The sequence below is a fragment of the Musa acuminata genome, chromosome BXJ1-4, assembly GCF_036884655.1.
Source record: "Musa acuminata AAA Group cultivar baxijiao chromosome BXJ1-4, Cavendish_Baxijiao_AAA, whole genome shotgun sequence".
Taxonomy (NCBI): domain Eukaryota; kingdom Viridiplantae; phylum Streptophyta; class Magnoliopsida; order Zingiberales; family Musaceae; genus Musa; species Musa acuminata.
In genome coordinates, this window is record NC_088330.1 from 3,025,184 (window position 1) to 3,047,555 (window position 22,372).

Here is a 22,372-nt window from a genome sequence, read left to right on the forward strand (position 1 = left end):
ATTTATTTGCTTGTTGAAGACAACAGCAACAACAAACCCTAATGATAAGCTTTATGAATAGTTTCTGCCATTGAGCTCTCTGTACACGACAAGATTACAAGTCCAAACATCCACGATGAGATAGAAGCACGGTGCACGGGCTCATGCCAGTTCAACACAAAAGAAATCGTCTTAACTTGAATCAGAGGCGATCGAGTATGCGAGGGATAAGAGTGGACATGTCCCTGGTTTGACCATTTTTGGCCATGATCTTATTGGATGTTGGCCTCCGTTTGTTGGAGCAATAGCCTATCGAAAGGTATTCTCTCTGCACGAAGATTTCCATTGAAATCATGACCATTAGAATAACATCATCCGATATTTTTTCTAACAAAGAAGAGTTTCATTACAGATTAATTGCCATAACTTACATTTACAATTATACAAAATAACAAACAATGTTCTCGGTACGGATCTTCCTAGGAGTAACAAAGCTTGCTGATCCCAAGAGTTCCAAGGGGCAGAGTTCTAACAACCTTGACCGGCTGCTTTCCAAGACCAGGCCTGAGTCAGAAGAGGAGGGAAGCAACTTTGAGCTCATCATGTTGCAGATGAATTACTTGACAGTCTCTCGTACAGGCGGTAGATCAAAGATGATTTTGACATCTGAGGTTCCCTCTCGAGGGCTGCAATCACATCTTTGAGAGAAACATTACGTGCCACTTTCGGATGAGATTCCAGTGCATTTTTCCTGCCAAATCTCCTTGTACCCCCTGAAGCATATAGTTAAGAGTGAAATCAAGTTAAAGCCATTTGAGCGCAAAGCATACTAACAACACAATGAACCCAATCAGGTTAAGCCATTTGCTATGCATTGAAATACTTCTCTCACTATAGAACCCAATCAGGTCAAAATATGAGATCTCAAATGCAACAAATGGATCAAAGATTAAGCAGCGAATAACCGTCTACTCAGACAATCTCCTATTTCTTCAAAGATTAAGAAGCAAATAACCGTCTTACGTTCTTCAGTTGAAGCAGAATATAGACCAATGACAATAACTTGTTGCAAAATTACTTGGTTGAAACAATTATTAGAAGACTTGGTGATTGAACATATACTACCAATAATGAACAAAATATATTGAGATTAACTATCATCTGGTTCATTAGAAATTTCAAGCTGTGCATACTACTCAACAACTTGCTGTTCTTTTTACTAAGGCTCTTAGTTCAAACCAGTTTCATTATTTACTTGATAGTTGGGTGTTATGGATATACACTTTGAGGGGAGTGTCAAAAAGGATTATGTCAAAATCATTCACTATCATTTGGATTACATCAAATCTAATTATATAATATCATTTTGAATAGGTATCAGCAACGATTATATCAATAATTTATTATCATTTTCAGAATGACATATTAGTAATTATTGATTTTATATTTTATTATACTATCATGTATATATAGATAACATTATTTTTTATTTTTATAATTATGAAAAGTGATGATAAATTACATAGATTTTGTCTCCTCCTTCTTGTATAAATTAACAGTGGTAATGTAATAGAGAAATGCATATTAAATGCACCTATAATGGCATTCAATTATCAAAAATAGAATATCCCAAAGATTGATTAACATGTAGCATTATATTTCCTTCTTGTAGTGTGAATTTACAGAAGAGGGAGGATATAAGATCTCCATAATTTATCATTACATTTTATAATTATAGTATAATAAAATGAAAATTCATCACATGTATGCTTTTTGATATGTCATTCTAAAAATAATAATAAATTATCAATATGATCATTCTTGACATCTTCTGGAAATTATAGTGAATAATTGAACTCAATGCAATCCTTCTGCATTTTCCAGAATGATTGGATTTGATGTAATCATTCCTAACAACTTATGATTCTAACTAGACTAGACGATATCAGGTCGAATCAAACTCTTAACATCCCTAGTCTCAGCTGTAGTAAAGGGCTTATACTACAAGACCTTATACTGAACATTGCAAAGGTATGTAACACACTTACCTGATGCAGACACAGCAGAAGAGCCTTTCTTTTCAGATTCTTGCTTTTCTCTCGAGCTTCTTCCTAAGCTCAGTAATGGTTTGCTGCTTGCAGTTTTACCAGGTGCCCCATCGAGTCCTTCGCGTTTCTGCCGAGCTTGTTCAGCCATGAGTTGCCATTTCGACAGCATATCATCTCCACCAACAGCAGCTCGGGCTGCAACATTTGCAGCAGTTGCTCTCATTTTGTCATCCTCTTCCTTGTTAGCCTGCTTACAGGACAAATAATTGAAGGGGAAAAGGTAACACACAACAATTTTGTTAAAGATCAATGCTACCTTAAGGGCCTTTGGACGACCATCTTCTTTGTCCTTTTCAGCATCAACCCCTGTGTTTCCATCCATCTGCAACTACATACTTGTCGGTCATGATAGGTTTTACAAGTCTGAAACTGCTTAAACAACACAGTGTGAAGTCCATGCGCAAAGTAAACAAACTAAAAATACTGCTAGGAAAGATTTTTTTTGCAGAAAGTTCTTTTAACTTTCAAACAAAAGTATCTTATTAGCTGGACAAGATATACAAAAATATACAACAATTATTTAATCTTTAAATACCTCAATGAAGAAAAAAAATCCAAATGAAGAAGAAACAAAGCATATGGTTCAAAAGATGAACTTAATAGGATGTGTAGTTGAGACAAAACCAGCAAAATACTAACACAAAAAAAAAAGATTCTGTCTACTCACTTCATTTACTTTACGAAGCTTTTCAGACTCTTCAGCCTGCTTTTTGTCCCACTCTTCCTTGGTTTTTTGGTTCGCTAACAAAATCTGGCGTCGGACATCTGAAGTGATGACAAACCGATGCCTCGATTTTTCAATGTCAACCCTCTGAAAAGGGAAGTAAACTCAAGGAACAGAAAACATGGAAAATAATAATCAGCCCAGACTTTTGGCAAATAGGATTAACCTGTTTTGACAGTCTTATAAGATAAGATATCAACCCCTTCAACCGTTCTTCCACACACTGAGGAATGGTGAGTGAGTTAAGTAAACAGATCATGTCCAAAATGAATCATAAAAGATATCTCACCATTGACAGGCATCGCTCCACATCACCACCTATATTCTTTAAACCACATTTCAGCACTGCAACAAGCATCTCTAGTCAGAATTATCTTAGGTTAAAAATAATAAGAAGAAATTTATACTGTGAGACAAAAAAATAACTGATATCAGATAGCTTTCTCTGAAGGGGGGCCTTCAGCAAAAGCAGCCTCTCTTCTTCTTCTTGTACAATCCTTCGAGTTGCTTCTGAAGCCCGGCTCTCCTCCTTCAACCCAGATAATAGCTGTTCTTCCTCTTCCTAGCAAAGAATGAGCAACGATTAAGAGTCTGATAGTCCATCACTATTATGTTTAACATACCAAAACCATGATTAGAAAGATAAATAAAATTTGATACCCTTAAATTAACTCCACTAACAGCTGTAACATCATTCAGTTGTTCGATGCTTTGATCAAGAGAAGTACCAGATGTCTTCTGCTTTTTACTAATGGCAGAATTGAGAAGAACTCGTCAAAATTTTTTCTGGGAACATAGTTAAAACAGGTGTATGAAGCTGAATGAATCACATCAAAAAAGTGAAAAATGAGGACAACCTGGGCATGGGTGGAGATGAGCCTGGTGCTTCAAATAGCTTCTTCTGCCCAACAGATGGTTTCTTTGAGGGAGTTTTTGCAGTAGCCCCGCCAAGTGGTGGAGTTGCAGACGAAATATGAGAGTGCAACTGGTGTTACATAATCACAGGGGAAGTCAAATTATAGGTAACAAAGATATCAAAGGGTCAGCATCACCTAGCACTAATGTCTTTTCATCTGATTCACAGGATAATACATGTTGCCAAGATAGCTTTATGCTAACATACTGCCAGAGAAGAGGTTCAGCAGTTGCCATAAAATGGTACATAATGTTAGCGACAGATGTTAGTATATAATGGTACTACATATGTGTTTAACATACTACTGCACCCAGCATGTGCATTCTGTGGTATCTTTACTCAGCCACCCAGTTGGCAACAACTTTTTAGAAAATGAAGTGCTAGTTTGGTTCCATTTCACAAACAGTCGAACCATACTCCTTTTGACACATATAATTTTGTCTTTTACATAAAAAAAAGGAAGTCAATAATCGAGACAGCATTAGATACATGTAACAATTTCAAAGTTCACCTTTTTTATGCACCCTGCCAAAGAGATTCATCAGACATGCAATTTACTGAAAGCTGTGAGTCCATATTAGGGTGAAGCTCAAAATCTAGAACTCAGTGCACCTTAAAAGCACCTCTATATAACTGGTCATTCTTCATGCAGTCAATTATTAAGAATTAGAATGTATAACTACTATGCATTAGACGATTTTGAAAAGAAAATTTAGGATATCAACACTTTTCTTGAGAAAAGATTTTTGGATTTCATTAGTTAGAATGGCATTCCAAATGTTGCTATTTCCAACAAATCTTGGCTTCTTTTCCATAAGTAGTTAAATTTGTTCTTTTAAATATCATTCTTATTTGTCTTCTTTTTAATTCTTCATAAAACAACCTGCACTAAGATTACAGATTTCAAATTGATGTTGTTGCTTATGAAATAGCATTGGATTTACAAAAGCTAACCTGCACAATTTGATCCACTTGGCTAGGCACAGAACCTGAGATCTGAGTTGTTCCTGTTGTACTTGAAGATCCAAGTGCATGATTTCCTTGATTAACATGTGCTGAACCAAATAAAGTGCTCTCGGAAGATGCAAAGTGGGACTTGTTTGGGGGTTCGGATGACTGATCAACAAGCTCCTGCTTTACAGCCATTGATGGGAAAGTGTTACCTTTCTGATCTTTGTTTGCTGATAATTGCCATGCAATTGGGTTATGCTGGGAGGCTGTGACTGAACCAACTTGTTGTCTCTTAGCTTCATTGGCAGGATTCTGCTCATATTTAGGCACATTTATTACACTCACTGACTGGGTTGGCCTTAATTGTGTTGAAACAGCTCCTGGAGTAACTGAAACTTGTCTTGCATGTGAATCTAGATTTTGTGGTCTAATAGAAGTTGAGGAACTCATAGATGGCCTGGGATATGCATGCGTATTATAACTACTTGTGGCTCCAGATACCGAGAAAGATGATTGTGGAAGTTGTGCATGATGCTGCTGCTTGTTAACTGGTTGTAATGAAACCATTGAAACATCTCTTTCTGGATTGGTGATATTTGTGTTGCTGGTGTATTTTTGTACAGACTGGGCACCCTTTCCATCTGATTTAGTCTCAACTTCTCGTGGCTTTTGAGTGCTGTTGTCAGGAGCTGTAAGACCTGTGCCAGGCTGCGCTTGAAATGTCAAAGGGGGCACATAAGGTTGATGGGGAGGTGATCCAGTGACTTTTAGACTCTGAGATGATGGTATGGAATGGAGTGCTGGAAATGATTGTGCCCCAGTGATCTGTGGAGGAACACTAGAAGCAAGTTGCTGAGAGGAAGCTTGAGACTGTAATGAGAAAGAATTTGTATTTGTCTGTGCTCCCCTAGCTGCCTGAGCCTGAAGCTGTTGATAGATTACACAAAAAACATGTTGTCAAATTAAACACATGACGAGGCTATATCTTTCCATACTAGCAAAATACAACTACATAACTTTCTTTAATATGTTTAATATACTTGCCTGCACCTGGACCTTTTGAGCTGCCTGTCTAAGCATCTGATCCCCGACAATGTTCCTTATCACTCTCAAGAAGTCCTCTTTGCTGACTTCATTATTCTAAAAAAAGAAAATTGCAATTTTCAATTTGAGTTTACAAGTAACTCGGCTTCTATAAGTTAGTTCATCAAGTTTCTCCTGGTTCTAAGATGCAAGTCTCATTTGCTTCAGCAAACGCTAATTTCAGATTTTATAGTAAAAAGGCAAAACATATGAAGCTATGTGGTATCAGTCAAAATTTTGAAGCAACTTAATCTGACACATAACATGTATTTCAACTGAAATAAGTCTTAGAAAGAGAAGAAAAGGGCATATTGGACAAGAAATGCATAATACTGGATGATTTATTGAAAAGGAAAAAGGAAATAAGTGCATGCTTCCATGGATTGTCTATATAACATGAGTTGCATACAGTTCGCTCTCCCATTTTATATGTAAAATATGTGCCTTCAACCTTTATTTTCCTATTGCATCTCCAGAATATTATCAAAATGTGTCTCATGCAATTCCTTGTTTTGGACAAGGCATACATGTCTTGGAAAACTCTCTCATTATAGAGAATCCAATAGAAAATAGAAGCCAACAAATAAAGGCAGAGATGACCTACCCTAAGTTTGGCGAAAATAGCCTGTAGCTGCATAGATCTGTCTTTGTCAAGATGAGGCCGTAAAATTGGAATCAGCAAATGGAATGGTATGGAAGAAGCAGCTTTTGTTCTCCTCATTGCCATATTTGCTTGGTTAGAAGTGGGTATTTGTTGACTATTTGACTGCTGCACTATGTGCTGCTGCTGGTTCTCAGAATGCTGCACAGCCATGTTTGCTATGTTAGCAGAAGCTATTTGTTGACTATTTGACTGCTGTGTTAGGTGTTGCTGCTGGTTCTCAGAATGCTGAGCAACCTCTTGCTTTCGGCCCTCAACTATGTCTGAGGCTTGGATAGTATTTTGCTCAGGTTTCTTTACCTGTTCTTTTTCAAGTAAATTGGCTTCTGGCTGTCGTTGGAGGTCATCTGAATGAGATGCTTCTTGTTGAATAGTGGGACAATCATGTTGTGGTTGGTTATTGATTTGTTCATCTTGAGGTTGAGAAACAGACCCTGCCTGAATCAATTCTCCTCCAGATGAATGCTGCTCTGAGGATTGTAAGTGACGTTTTTGTTCTTTTTGTTGGATTTGCTGCTCATTTTCTACCTCACTGGAAGTTTGCCACTGCCCAAGGACTTGCTTTGATGCAGAACTACTCCCTAGCATCGATACACCTAATAAGCTCATGAGTAGGTAAAAACAAATCAATTCCTAATAGAAAAGGCCCAACAGAAAAGAAAAATACATCTGCATTTGCTTTTCAGTCTAAAAGGTAATTCTGTCACCATGACGGGCATTACAATATATTGTAGAAACTGAGATTTTAGGGTTATCAATATGCATAGAGGTTAGGTTGCTCCGTTGCAATATTGATGACTATGGTTCTGCATACATTGTTCCCACCCAAATCCTCCTTGGCAGGAGCCACGTGCACTGAGCTACCTTTTCTTTTGTAGACTTATCAACTTACTAGGAAATGGACAATTAAATATCTTTGAAGAAAAGAAATATAGTAGACAAAATCAACATTCTTTTAGCTACTATCCTACTGATAACATTCTTGGTGCTTTTCCTAGGCTAAACTAATTTCCAGTTCAGATAGGACAATGGAAAAGTGGCATTTCCAGGCAGCAGGAGTGCAAGAAAAGAATTGAGAGAAAACAAGAAAAGAGACTGTGATACTTGGTCAGACATAACAAGGAAAAAAAATTGCTTGGAAGTGCATTTTATTTTATCTACAGATTAAATAATTGAAAAAGATCTTTCGCTAATAGATTGTAGAGTAAAGCAAAAAACCAAAAGAAATGAAAGCATAAAAGAAAATCACTCAAACAAGTGACCTACAAGTTAAATTTGCCAAAAAGCTATGGTGGGCACATAACAAATGCAAAAATTGGTAACCTCTTAAGTTCAGAAAATATCTTTTCTTCCCTTGGCAAAATTATATTGACTAACATTAACTTTTTACCTTATGGCTTGTGCTAAGGTTTTGTTGAGGTGCTGATTATTTGGCTAGTAAAGTATGGTATCAGTTATGTGCTAACACCATTTGTGATTGAGCATGAACATGTGTTATTTTTTGCTACAGCACTTGTCAAAATTTAGGCCAACACCAGAAATTAGGAATTTGGCTCCAAAGCATATTCATTACTCTAAAACATTAATTAAATAAAATTGTTCAAATAACCTACATGACTGCTTCAAGTTGTGACGAAGCACAGAAGATACAGCAAGTGTAGAATTGTTGTGATTTTATTGACTTTAACTCATGTAAATCCTCTTATCAAGATCTTTATCATGATGTGACCCAAAGAAATACAAATGCTTAATTTATGCTCATAATAAAAGAAGCAAAATGGAAGAAAAGGAATGCCGAAACAGTGTGTTTCTGATCCAGAATATGATTGGCCACAGACACTTATGTCAATAGTGAAGAAAAATTGTGTGTATTGCAAATTTCAAGCACACATACTTAAGCTGCATTCATTATGAAGGAAGCTGGATAGCTAGCTGGTCAAGGCCACCAGCTCATATGGAGAAAAAAGCTATCTGCTCTCAGTCAATCGATATTTCTGTATATTAAATGGGGAGGCGCATGGCATGCAAATAATGTATATAGGTCCAAAATGGAACGGTTAGTGATATACAACAGAAAAACAAAGAAATGGCTGTTCCATAAAAAGTAGGTCTATGTTTGCTGTTTAGAAAAAGCAGCATTTGGAAATATAAATTCAATACTTTGATTTTCGAAATAATTACTTTGGTTTGCCCTTGACAAAGAAAAAACTTAAAAAAGAAGGAAGAAAAGAAAAAAAAAAGAGAAGTAAAAGAGAAATAGAGGAGAAAGAGATGACCACTTAAATTGATCCGAAAAAGATTTAACCTCAAATGATACAATACAAGGTTTGTTTGATACGTACCATATACTCTTCATTTAGACTCCTTAAGAGCCCAATCTTATCGATTTAAAATTTTCAACTAAAGAAGATTAATGGGAGAACAATTGATATTTCAAAGAAACTCAAGATCCCGTAGAAACCTAAGTTAAAAAGACATGTATGTCTCCAGAAACTTGGACTCCTAATCTTTAAAGACACTCAAAATTAAATTCCTACCTAAAATAGATATGCTAATCACAATTATTCTCTAATAGGACCAAACAACATTTACAAAATTTTCCTAAAGAATAATAAACAAAAAAGGGGAAAAAGGATAAATGTGACAAACCTAAACCTAGGCTTTATTCGAAACAACCAAAATGGAACCTTAGTGGATATGATTTAAATAGCGAAAGACAAATTATAGGATATTTGACTATGGATTGGGTTGCTAACCAAAAGAGGTCTGAGTATTAGTGTGTTATAAATGAGTTGAATGAGATGAAACATGTGATAGACTTTGGCTAAGCTTTTAGAAACTGCAAATTAATCTAATTGTCATACTCCACACGGATAACGATCTCATGCTGCATCTCACAAAGTCGGATCAACAATGTTCAATCAACATCACCGTACACAGGAAGCCAGAAATAAGACTCATAGTTGGCTCCTTGTCCCTCCCATCTTTCTTGTTTGTATTATCCAACCAAGTGCCAACCACGTTCAAAAGTCAGATTCACATGAAATAACAGGGTGCATCACTGCATTCTGCAAAGTAACCCCTTGCATTATAAAAGTTTTGATCTTAGTGTTAGATATCTATATTGAGCTTGCTGTCCATGAGACATTTATAACATAGATCGAAAGAAGTCAAGTGGTTTTCACATGAATGATCCATTGTTTTTTTCTCTTTCTCCTTCTTCACTCCACTTTTCCCTCACTATATCTTTCTTTCCTTACCAGTCACCATGCCCATGCATTTACAAAGACAAGAAAAGTTAAAAAGAAAAAGAAACGGCAACGCAAAAGGAAATTGGAGAGAAGAGCAGCATCAGCCTACTTAACTAGGAGAAGAATATTATTTGCAAAAAAAATCACTGAGAAGCTTTGATACAGAAGCAAAAACAAGAGGAGAGCCAATAAGTAGGCATGTAGAGGTAACAAAATATTCTGGCTCAACATGTAGGCATAAACACCCTGGAGGAAGTGATCCATGTTAGCAGCCCACTCATTTTCCTAATGAACAATTGGCAAGGAGAGATCCACGAATGATTAAACATCGCAGTCCTCTGACCTTGTTGCGTGGTACCTTGACTAACTTTGCAAAACCCCTCGAGTTTCTCTTTGGGAAGGCTTTTTCTTCCATTCATGCTCGCTCTTGTCAAGATTCAAGCCTTAGTTTGTTGTAAGCACCTTCTTCCATCTCCCAAAGCTCTTTAAGCTAATACACAATAATAATTAATTGCATTGACCATGAAAAGCACTCGATGCTTTCTTCAAGCTTACCAAAGAGCCTTCACTGCCCAAAGAAAGCAAGGCTTATGAATCCACATGGCAGAGAAGTGCTTTACATCCAAATGCTACTGTGTATTTGTTGAGATTCTTACAGAAAGCAGCATATTCTTTGTCAGTAGTGTCTTCAAGATTTCTTATACATGTTGGATGGTGCTTGCAGGACCAACCCTAGTCATTAAAAATCATAAAAGATCTGTGCTTCAGTAGTTTACCATTTAACTGTTCCATTGCGATTTACATGCTATTCACTAAACATTGTCTCCAGAGACCACTCCACAAGTCTGCAGTTCCATTGTTTCGTACACATTGTTCCAAAAGTCCTATTCATACAACTCCTTTCAACATCATAACACATCCTAGCAACGTTATTAATATGACTTTAATTAGAAGATCTTATCATTTAGTCGCATCCTGGTTATGTTACAGAGAATAGAAAGGCTACCGCTGCTGCCATTTCATCCACAGGTTGGGCACAGTCAGATAAAAGTGTGCAGCTTGCAACAGATCCCCGTACTGTATCATCCACATTCACCCATCTTATCCCAATATAGGTACTATTATAGACGCCCTGTTCTCTATTCAGTTCCTTTTTTTGTGTTGAAGCATTTGAATGACAATATACGATGAAAATTAAGTAAGGAATCCTAGGGCCACGGTATCTGCGAGTGCAATTGCCTAGACTTATCTTGCAAGGGAATTGTTTTCCCCTTCTCTCCGAGTAGCATGCAGGTCACCAGAACATACAGATGGTATGCGTACCGGATCAATCATGGGGTAGAGAGGCTCACAACGGTGTGCTCATGCAGTTCAAAAGAAACTAAGAAAAAGAGGAGTTTTCCACAAAGATAACAACAAGGGCTTGACCTGTGTCGGACTCCGGGGGCCGGGCAAGCGCGGCGGGATCGCCTCCGATGTCGCGGTTCAGCGCCGCCGACAAGGCCTCCACGTCGGCACCGGAATGCATGCTCTCGTCCTGCAAAGAAGCAAACACACAAATTTCCTTCTAATTCTTGCTCTTAGGGCAGAGAGAACCGAGAAGGAAGTTCCTAGAAAGCAACCAAGGAATCAAGGAAGAAGAAGAAGAAGAAGAAGCACCTCGTCCTCTTCGAGGAGCTTCATGATGGAGGGATCCATGGCGAGGAGAGGCGGATCGGCGGCGAAGACCGAGCGGCGGCAGCGCAGAGAGCGTCGACGAAGGGCACGACAACAAGAGGCGGTGGGTCTATCCGTTTCTACCCGGCAACGTCAGACCAAAATGCTTTATCGGAGGCATCGCAGGGCGGACCCCACAAAGGGGTTCCGATGAGTGCTCCAATGACGAGGCAGGTAAGCAAGGTGGTTACCATCAATACAAAGGCCGACTTTTATTGTTTGAGCTATGGTTATTTTACCTTAATTCTCCACAATAAACACACCTTACCCTTTAAATTGGGTAGATTATGTGCCTAAAGAGAATATAATTCATGGAATTATTAGGATTCATTTTGAAGATAAACTATTGTGATGTTTATTACTAGAGAATTTAAAGTAAAATTGCTAATGGATCGTATCATCTCCTCGACTTTATCATATGGTCTCGAAATGTAGATGTATGAGAAAGTTAACATCAAAAGTCAATGTGAGATGTAAATTTTTTTTCTTTATTGATAGTGAGATTATTTTCCTGATTCAAATTATGATATTGGGGATCACAAATTATTCGAACATCTTAATTGTCAAAATCTAAGGATTAATTTAGATCCATTTTGAAGAAGATTATGTTTCTCAGATGTATCTTTTCTTAGTCTGTATCCTTTGAAAGAATGCCATAAAAGATCTCAAAATTAAATAGTTGATAGAGTTTTGAATAAAATTTAAGGTTGACAAAAAGAAATCTATCCTAATAAATACTGATATCAATGGCATCCCTCCCTACTTTTGCCTTGCTTTATGTCAACTCATATTTTAATCAAAATTATCAAACACATCAATCAACAAAGCTTATGTGGAATTTCTTTGGTCTGAAAATAATAATAATAAGCTTGGTAATAAAGTTTTATCCATCCTCAACAATTCTGATTGTCTATAGGTTAAGCTCTTGTTTTCATTTCAATCGCTCCTTCTCTTGGTCGTGAAAATATTTAGTTTGTATCTTTAGAGCTCTAAGGATAGTTTTAGGAAAATTAATTGGATTCGGTGCTAATAATTAGAATGAACCTTAGATTTGCCTCGATCCACGTGGATAATAGATAATACCTCTTATTTTCGCTTTCGGGATGGATCCTCGTAGGTAACCACACATTTGGGCATAATTGACATATATATTTATTTTAAAATATCTTAATAATTATTATTTTTATAATCATTCTATCATCTTATGGTACAAAGCTTTGGTTTTAACAAATGATGAAAAACTTTTACTCCTTCTAGATATATATATATATATATATATATATATATATATATATATATATATATTCATAAATATGTGCATTGAGGTTTAAGTTTAAGGATTTTGAAAAAATTTAACTCGATTGTGAAAAATATCGAGTAATATTATATTATATGATTTTTCTAATTATGTAATATATATTATGGATATGATTAAATTTTGATTACGATTATTGATCAATAGAAAAAAAAAAATATAATTATAATATAATCTTTTACGAGATAACCTTGATGGGTCAGACTCATATAATTACTTATTCTTAACCCTTTGCTGTCGCCTGTAGTGACGAGTATAACTAATAAAATTGATTCATGAGATATGACAAATATTCTCTCATCTCATTTTTATCCCTAGTATATTACTTATAGAGGTCCTGTGAAAGATAAGAAGAAAAAAGAATACGAGTCTAGTTCTTCTTTCAGATTGGTATTGTTATAGCTTTTGGATCTGATGATAGTATGCCCTCTGATCAGATAAAACTTTTTAAATAGCATCGAAAGACGTATCATTATTTTAATATTATATTATTTGATTTTTAGATTTTGACATTAAAATTTTTCGCATAGAAGTATGATAATTTTTATGTTTATAATTAATATTAGAACCACGTTTATGAAATCAAATATTTTAAATCAATTCGTTAACACCTTTTGCTTGCAGAAAGGTATTATTCAATTTTTATTTATAATGTATAAATAATTTATTTGTATTGTTGATCTATTTTTTTATTTAGTTCATCATATCACTTGCTTATAAATAATATGAGGTTTTTCATGTTTGATCGATGGATCATTGTCAATAACTTATTATTGGTAATAGTATTGCTAAGAGCGATGTCTTCCTTATAGTTATTAGCTTAGTCGTGAGCAATGATTGTGTGCTCAATGCAATCATTGTAAGATGTGACAACCTTACTATGTATGCACAATACTGATGCATGCCACGATTATAGCAATGCCACTATCTTTGATAATTGAGATGGCGATACAATGCTACTACCTGTGGTGACTGTGACGGTTGCAATGGTTGTAAAATATCACTATATGAGATGGTTATGGTGGCTGTGCAGTGTCACTATATGCTATTTTGGTATAATTCTTTAGAAATTGATCTTGATGGCAAAGACTTTCCTAATTATATATTCTAGACTCTATACTCTCATATAAAAAAAGATATAACATTTTGGAGATACGCACGATTAGTAAAATCAATTAACGAGAGATTATATATTCTATCTCATTTCTCATTTGTCCCTAATCCATCGTTTATATTGATCCTGTCAAAGATATCAAGATAGAAAAAGGTAAGCCTAGTTCTCATTATATTTCGGTTTAGATAAAACCTTATATTAAATAAAAGGTTTCTGAATAGTATTGAAATGTACACTTTAAAAATTTAATCTATTGTTATTTAATTTTAGATTTTGATATTAATTTTTTTTACAAAATACAAGAATAAGAATAGTTTTTATATTTACAAACTATTCTATCCATCCAAACTTCAAATGTTAATTCTGTATGATTGTTATAGTAATTTATGATTAGAACGATTGTTATAGCCTTGACCAGATGCAATTTGTGAATGGACAAATTGATGAATTATATGTGAATTTTTTCTAATCGATTTGCTTAATTTTTCAATGTCCACATGGTTTTTGTCCATCAATTGCTCCAAAAAAAAAAAAAAATTCTTTCTACATTTAGCATTATGCTCAGATAAACAATAGTTTGAAATTATTTGAATGTCAAGTTTTTCTTCTTTCCTCTAAGTCCATTATATTTTCTATACTCTCTTATCGTAGTCTCTGTTTATATACGTATTAATAAGTGTAATATTCTTTGAAAAAAACAAGGTTTAATCTTTGGAAAGTTTTGTATGTGAATTATATTAAAACCACCACCATACTAAATCCATGAAAACATTGCAGAGAGAGAACAAGAGACTCTGATTGCCCCCACCCCCATGCTCTTCGCTAGTAGACTTTGGACCAAAACCTTGATAACATCATCTACTTTGGAAATCTCACCATCATACAAGTGTTTGACGGAAGGCAGCAATGACCCCAACTAAATCAATGTGTGTTTGTGTCAATCAATATTTATTTAAACAAAGAGCATTGAAGAATCGGTTGATTGTCTAAACCTACCATTCACAATTATTTCATGCATGTACAAGTATCATTGCACTAGATATACTATTTTATTGCATTTATACATGGGTATTAGTGACGAAGGGTATGGAAGAGACATGCGATTGATTCTAAATTATTGTCAAAATCAATCTAGATGAGAACAATTTAAATATTTTAAATTATTTTATAAATATTTTAAATATTAATTATAGGCAAACGTAAATATAATAATAATGATAAGTCATAATATTCAAATAATCTATGGTTGATTTGTAATATCCCATTAGTCCAACGTTGAAAGTGGATAATATGTATGATTGATTTATATGAACCTGAATATATTATATTAATTTTTATTTAAATATTTTGATCTGAAGGATCAAAATAGAGTTATTAGCTAGTTATCTTGACATGATTATATGATTTTTTTTATTATAAATATAAATACTATAAATATAAATACTTGTTTTAATGTATTTATGTATCCTTGCAAGGTCATTATATATATATATATATATTCAATTCATTATATATATATAATTATTAATTATAAATGCTTTATTTGAGAGCAAATAGACTCGTTATTTGCGCCCAATCAAACAGTTACTTTAATTTCCTACGCTAGCATTTGTGAGTTTTGCGTTGCGCCCAACCCATAGCCCTAACAATTATGGCTGCAACAATGAATCCTTTTCACACTTTCTTGGGAAGAAGCAAAGGAAGCCCGCATCACATACAGGCAGCAGAAGCCATTACTGCTGTCCTCAGAGACTTTGGCTGCAATCCACCGAGATCGACGTGCCCTGTTTCCCAGACGTACACCGACTCTCATCTCTGCGCGAAGCCGGCTCGACGTCTCACGCTTCTTCGCATTTAATCCCCTCCCCGGCCAGGCTCCCCGAGTGAGGACTAATAAATGGACGGGAACCAGCCGTGGCGGGTGAAGCTCGCTGCTCCGGTTCGTTATCCCCCTGGTCCAGGATTTGGGAAGAAGCAAAGCTTAGAGGCAGGAGTGAGCGGAAGAGTTTGGTAGAAAGATGAAATCTTTGCGCTTCTTTGCTATGGGTTGGATCGCTGGGGCCGTGCTTGCGTTCTTCATTCCCTCCAGCATCAGCATCTCCATCGCTGCAGGTATTTTTCTTCCTTTTTTTGTCCTTTTTCTTAGATAAACTGTTTTGTTACTTGTAGCTGTGAGAACTTGTGATCGATTAGTCTTAGTACATGGAAAAATGGCATTTTGATCCATTTCTGCCATTGTGGTTCTGTGTAAAGTTATTAAATTTGTATTGTTGCATGATTAATCTAACTTCAAAATCTGTAGTTACTTAAAACCATCCATAAATTCCTTTTATCTTTCTTTGACTCTGGTGTTTCTGTTGACGCTGCACTCACAGAGTGACCAGAGCCATCGCATATAAATAACTATAAACTCGATGTCATAATCTGTCGAGCAAAGTTTGTGATGCCTGAACCAAAGTTGAGCACATTAGCATGTCTTTCCGACTTGTAACCTTTGTATGCCTCACTAGTGTCTGAATTATCTACGATCTTATCATGCTTCTGAACTGCTTGATGGAGTATCACAGTTATCTGGGGATTATAATTCACTTTGGCATGCCAAAAGGACAATGATGTATTCAATTCATTAGCTTGATCCTCCTTGTTCACGTTTACTTTTTTCTCGGGCTGTCAGTGTCTGATCGTAGCTATTGTATCCGTCAGTTGCTGTATCTATAGATTACTATTCTTTTAGATGCTATAGCTTTGCTTTACTCGGTGATTGATCAGATTCCTTTTGTGCTGAACACATTGATGAGTTACTATTATCTTGGATGCTATAGCTTTGTTTTACTTTTCACTGAGTGTTTATATTGACCGGATTCCTCTTTTGCTGAACATATCATTAAATGGATCTTCAGGCTCTGCCTCAACTGATGAAGGAGGCACAACAGCCATGCCTATGCATGGTGGAAGAGTCACGACGGTCATCACCCACAGGAAACTGGAGGTATGTGATATGTGGCTTGAGCACTGTCTTCAATTGACTATGGAACATGCCCGTAACTTTAGTTCTGGAACAGATGAAATGATTGATGATAGCCAACAGATTACCGACTCATCCACTGCTTGTGTTGATTACTCTAATGCTAGACTAGGAATATGACTTAAATGAATGCAAGTATGACTTGTATTTCAAAGCAACTAGACTTCAGTGCTAGGTGTAGTGTTATCCCACCAAAGGGTAGTTTGAGGCATTTCATAAACATGATTCAAAGTGGTGCTCTGTGCCATCGCACAGAGAATGTTCCATTCTGCTGGGTTAATGATGCAAGGCGTATATGTTTAATCTGGAACACTGAATGTTGTTGTCGTATGCATGTTATTTACAGATGTAATTTGCAATTGATTTATCTATTCTAGAAATGATACATTGATCGAGTTCTGGAGAGATTTAGTATACAATTTTGCTCAACTAATGATATACCTATTATCAAAGGTGATAAATTAAGTTAGAGCTAGTGTCCTAAGAATGACTTAAAAATAAATCAAATGAATGATATTTCTTATGTATACGCAGTTGGAATTATATTATATGCTCAAACTCATGAATGAAACATTGAAAAGCTATAAAGAAAGTGATAAGATATTTGAAGAGGACGAAAGACTATATGCTCACATACAAGAGATTAGACATCTCGAAATGATGATATATTCATATGTTGATTTTGAAAATTGGCTTGGCAGTAGGAAGTTCATTTCACGATTTATATTTATATTAACTAGAGGGGTAATTTCTTAATGGTTAGAGCAAGAGTCTAGAAATTACAAATGTCAATTGAGAACCTAAGTGCCACCTTAATAATTGCTAATTCATTTACTAAAGTTTTGTAACCTAAAGTATTTAAAGAACTTGTTTTTAGAATGAGGCTTATGAGCAAGCCATAAAAAAATATGATGATGCATGTTTAGGTGGATATTAATATTGATATTCTTCTTTACTTAATTAAGGTTATTTGTTTATGTTATGATGTTTACATTTATGTTTATGTATATTATAATTGAATGTGATAACAGGATTATCTTGAAAAGATAAATTACATGGGTCATTATAAACTACGTAAAGAAAAATTAACAATGTTATGGTATATAGAAGGAAGTATAATATACAATTGTTATGACTTGCATCGGTAACTGACTTAATGTAGTATTATTATATTTATTAGACTTATTAGCTTATTTTAAAATTCATGACTATGTATAAAATGCTTTTCAAAAATTTTTAAATTTAATTAGGTAAAATTATTTTTAAATAAACTTATGTTTTATTTATTTTGATTTTATTTTTTTATGTCTTATCAATTAATGAACCAAGTAGAAGAATGTTAGATTATGTGGACCTATCTAATTAGGTAAGATATAATATGGATCTGATTGGATTTTGATTACGGTTATCGACCAATTAAAAAAAATTTAATTATGGTAGAGTTCTTTAGGATCTTGATATGGGGACTCTCCTAATTACCATCCTAGACACTATGCTCTCATCTATAAAAGGTAGGACATCTTATGGGTGAAATATCATAAATTGATATTATAGATCTATTCTCAATCTTTCTTAGTCTTTAATTCAGTACTTATGGTCCTGCAAATGATAGGAAAAAAGAAGAAAATAAGTCTGGTTCTCCCTATAAATCGTTATCATTATAGCTTTCGGATCAGACGACGATGAGTTTACAGATCAAATAAATATTTTTCTAATAACATCAAAATCTTCCTAACATTGATCTATCGTTGTTTGATTTTGATTCTGGCATTAAAGTTTTTGGTATAACAATAACATATTCATAGTTTTTATGCTTATATGATAATCAATAATTCTATAAAAAGAAAAAGAATTCTCTTAACTAAAGAGTCATGACTAGTAAGAGCTCACAAGCTCAGATTTTTTCTGTCGTATGACATACCACATAGTGCGACGTCGATTAGGAACCGAAGAGTAATGGCTTGTAAGAGTTCATAGGCTCCTTTTTTATTCTAAGAAAGGAACAACATTTTACATTGTTCAATCAGCAAACTTATTTTACTTGGTTTTCCTTCACAAGTATAACAAACGACCTGAGCACATAACTATACTCCTTGCTGGTGCATCTCCTCTCTTCTGAGGATGTTTTGTTGTTGTCAACCAATTTGATCATTTAATGGTTTTTCACCTGATTCACATGGCCTAACAGGCATGCGTCCTTCTCAGGTTAACAGCTACATTGCCGGCGCCATCAGAAGTAGAAAGGATTCAACAAGTATGAACGTGGAGGATTATCCCAGCTTCGATCCAGCTCCAAGTTCGAAAGCAACCATTAAAACCGGACCGATCGAACATGGAATTCCTCTCATGCCTTATATCCCCCGGCCGACCCCTCCAGGTCACCGCAAGCATGGGGGGTCTCCTTGATCCCAGCTCTGCTTGGCTGTCACTAATCTTCTATGTAATCTCAACTTACTTTGTTTCTTACTCTGTAATACTGTACTCAGGATGAACCGAGTATGTGATGTGCTAGCATGAATCTTATACAGTGGTGAACTCTCTATAATACTCATGATGGATATATGTAGTATGTTAGCATGATCAATATCCGTCTTTTGTGGCAGATCGAGGTTTGAATTATGGAAATAATTTCTCTAAATATTTAAAGGTCAAACTGTATATACTAATCCTCGTTAGATCACGTATTGATGAGAGTCTCGTGCATTAAGTATGTCCTATCTATTTATGAATCTTATACAATGATGAATTGATTGACGTATTGTCACGGACTTAGCTGGTTTTATCCTGTCAATGCACTTATATCAATAATGTTGTCATTTATATTTTGTGGTTTGTCTTGGTCAGCTAAGGGACGTTTGCAACGGGAGGTTGTGACGGTTATGTTAACCTATGAGATGGCAACAATAAGAAAAGAAGTTTTTCATGAAATGGCGAACCTTTAACATTGGTGTTTAGAAACAACTCAAAATTGACAATACTTATTTGTTCTGATAGTATTCAAAATACCCAACAAGCATTGCTGCATTATCTTTCAGCAGAGACGGCCATCTGCTTGCCGTAGCATCTAGCTACACATTTGAGGAGGCTGACACACTGTAAGTTTATCAGACCTTTTTCGTCACCTCTGGGAATATGTTGGATCTTTTGATGTTGCTGATACCACTTTGAATATTTAAACATGCAGTCATGAGCTCGATGCCATCTTTGTGCGGAATGTAAACGAAGTCGAAGTAAAACCAAAGCCAAAGGCATAGCCTGCACCACCTTCATAATAAACTGGTCCTCGAATATGAGAAATAGCTGCCTCTTATATGTACGTATGTATGTATATATCAATTTATCAAGTTCTATAGACTTTTATTTCTTTTGTTAATGTTTTAAAGGAAGAAAAAAAATCCTGCCCAATGGTTATAAAAAATAAGAAAAAAACAAGGGTTTTAACTTCTATGGCATTTTATGATTAGTTTGATTTAATTGGATTGAGCGATTCTTCATATTTGTAGAAGATTATTCTTGATTAATATCGATATTTTCAATCAAATAGTCGTAGTCAGAATTTGATTATTCTTCATGCATATAGATATGGTATTAATTTTTCGATTTTATTATGCATTTAGATTGCAGATTTTATTTTTTTTTGCATAAGCATGTTTTTTAATTTCAAAATAATCTAGCAATCTAATTTCTATCAACGATTGATACATTAGATCATGAATAAAACTAATTAAATCATATTTACTCAAATTGGTTGAGTGTCAAGTTCTAAAAATGTTAAATGCCGATCGAACAAATGCTACGATGAAGTCAAGCATTTGCCACGTCGGATTGTGATAAGCCTTGCTTCGTTATCCAGTGATTCACGATCTGGCGTTCGCGGATCCTATTGCGTTATCGGGTAGGATCATATATGATCCAATGTGATCCGGATCCATTCACAACATCAGAATCCGCTTAGGTTCAGCACGGCTCGAGGGCGTCGATATTAACGGGCGAGTTCGAACTCGCATAGAAGTTGGGTCGGGGCTTTTCCATCGAAACCTGTTATCTTCGGTGGGTCTCATCCCCAGATAAGAGTCGGGTTTGGCGCACACGCTACTTATACGCGCCTCCCCTTCGTTTCTTTGGGCGTGGGAGCAAACCCTCGCTTTCTTCCGTCCCCGCTGCTGCAACAGTTCCCTCGGAGCACTTGAATAGGATTTTTTTGTTGCTCCACATCCGATCTCAAATCGTTGTTTGAAGGTATTTTCGCATCCGAATCTTCTAGATCACCTGTTTTGCATAATTCTTTGCTTGATATGATGTCTTTCCGTGTGTTTCTCGCCTCTTCGTTCCCCTTTATTTTGGTTTAAGGCATCGATCGATCCCTTCTAACCTTGTCTTACTTAATGCAAATGGTTGGATTCAATTTGTGTTGTGATCTAGAGCGTCTGAGCATACTCGACAGATTTGTGCAGAGCAAGTCGGTTCCAATCTGTTTTGTTTGTTTATGTTCTTGTAAATCTTCGAATAAAATGCCAAACGTTACCTTCTCCGACTGCAATTTTTTCTTTTTCTTTATCCTTTATGATGGGTCACTTTTACCTTCACTTTTAATCAGCCCACCGTGTGTTAAAAAGAAACCCAAATGGTTGATTTTTTTTCTATTAACAATATCTTTAGACCTTTATTAGAGTTTCAGATGTGTCTAATACACGCTGCATATTTTGTAGTGGATTCTTAGCTTCATTTTGTCAAGATGGACACCAAGCACTCGGCAGAGATGTTCAAGTAAGTTTGGGGGTGCATGGTTGGATATTTGCTGCTATTGTATTCTTTTGAATTATCAATTCGATGTGATTTAACGCTGTTCAGGCATTTGGAGAAACAAAGTGATGTCCTCATGGATGCATATCGTTCAATGTCACATGAGTTGCATCGTCTCCAGGTGCTTCATCTTTTCTTGCTTCTACTAGACTATATATCTTGACTGACTTTTAGTAATTAATTCTACAAGGTTGACTGATTAATTTTCCTTTTCATGTGAAAGGTGGAGGAAGAAATGCTTATGCAGAAACTGTATGAGCTCATGCATGCAAAAGGTCTGTTAAAAAAGGTACATCTGCTTATCCTCTTTTTTCCTTGAAATATCCTGAGTGATGTATTATGTTGAATTGTTATGACACCATTAATTACAGCAAACTCTTTCCTTGTAACTGTCCTTGTCTTCCACTTTTTTCATATTTCTATGGCAATTTGTTCAAATCAATGTTTTGGTAGTGAAGTTACATGCCTTCTTCCGAAATTAGGTGTGAAGTCTATCTGTAAATTTTGAATACTTGTTTCTACCATGGAATACCAGCTTCATCTAATATTGACCTGTTGCCAATAACATTCGAAGAATATTGTCTCTTAAATTGCCGTCTGGTTTTCTCTTTTTTGATTCAGTATGTCCAAATCAACCTTAGGAACTTACATCTTGTTCTTTAGCAATAAAGTTGCAGAATAATTTTGAGGCTTGTACATGTGCGTATTGCTGGTTCTTCCAATTTT

General features: G+C 35.5%; 2 protein-coding genes across 4 annotated transcripts; one reads left to right on the plus strand and one right to left on the minus strand.

Moving 5' to 3' along the window:
• Positions 1–339: 339 nt before the first annotated feature.
• Positions 340–11,488, minus strand: LOC135641624 (transcription initiation factor TFIID subunit 4b-like). 3 transcript variants are annotated; one of them, XM_065157158.1, is made up of 15 exons: positions 11,333–11,488; positions 11,102–11,210; positions 6,723–7,018; positions 6,366–6,563; positions 5,723–5,818; positions 4,682–5,605; positions 3,669–3,796; positions 3,472–3,559; positions 3,238–3,373; positions 3,101–3,156; positions 2,978–3,034; positions 2,755–2,898; positions 2,344–2,409; positions 2,028–2,274; positions 340–752 (listed from the first exon to the last, which is right to left on the minus strand). In XM_065157158.1, exons 1-15 carry the CDS (start codon positions 11,369–11,371, stop codon positions 580–582), a joined length of 2,757 nt encoding a protein of 918 aa, XP_065013230.1. In that variant the 5' UTR covers positions 11,372–11,488; the 3' UTR covers positions 340–579. The 3 variants fall into 3 exon arrangements, with proteins under 3 accessions (XP_065013230.1, XP_065013222.1, XP_065013216.1); XM_065157150.1 differs by having other exon boundaries at positions 6,366–7,018; XM_065157144.1 differs by having other exon boundaries at positions 2,344–2,415; positions 6,366–7,018.
• A 3,951-nt stretch (positions 11,489–15,439) lies between these two features.
• On the plus strand, positions 15,440–19,356 carry LOC103980179 (uncharacterized). Its single transcript, XM_009396481.3, has 3 exons — positions 15,440–15,930; positions 16,719–16,807; positions 19,049–19,356. Exons 1-3 carry the CDS (start codon positions 15,837–15,839, stop codon positions 19,247–19,249), a joined length of 384 nt encoding a protein of 127 aa, XP_009394756.2. The 5' UTR covers positions 15,440–15,836; the 3' UTR covers positions 19,250–19,356.
• Positions 19,357–22,372: the final 3,016 nt, after the last annotated feature.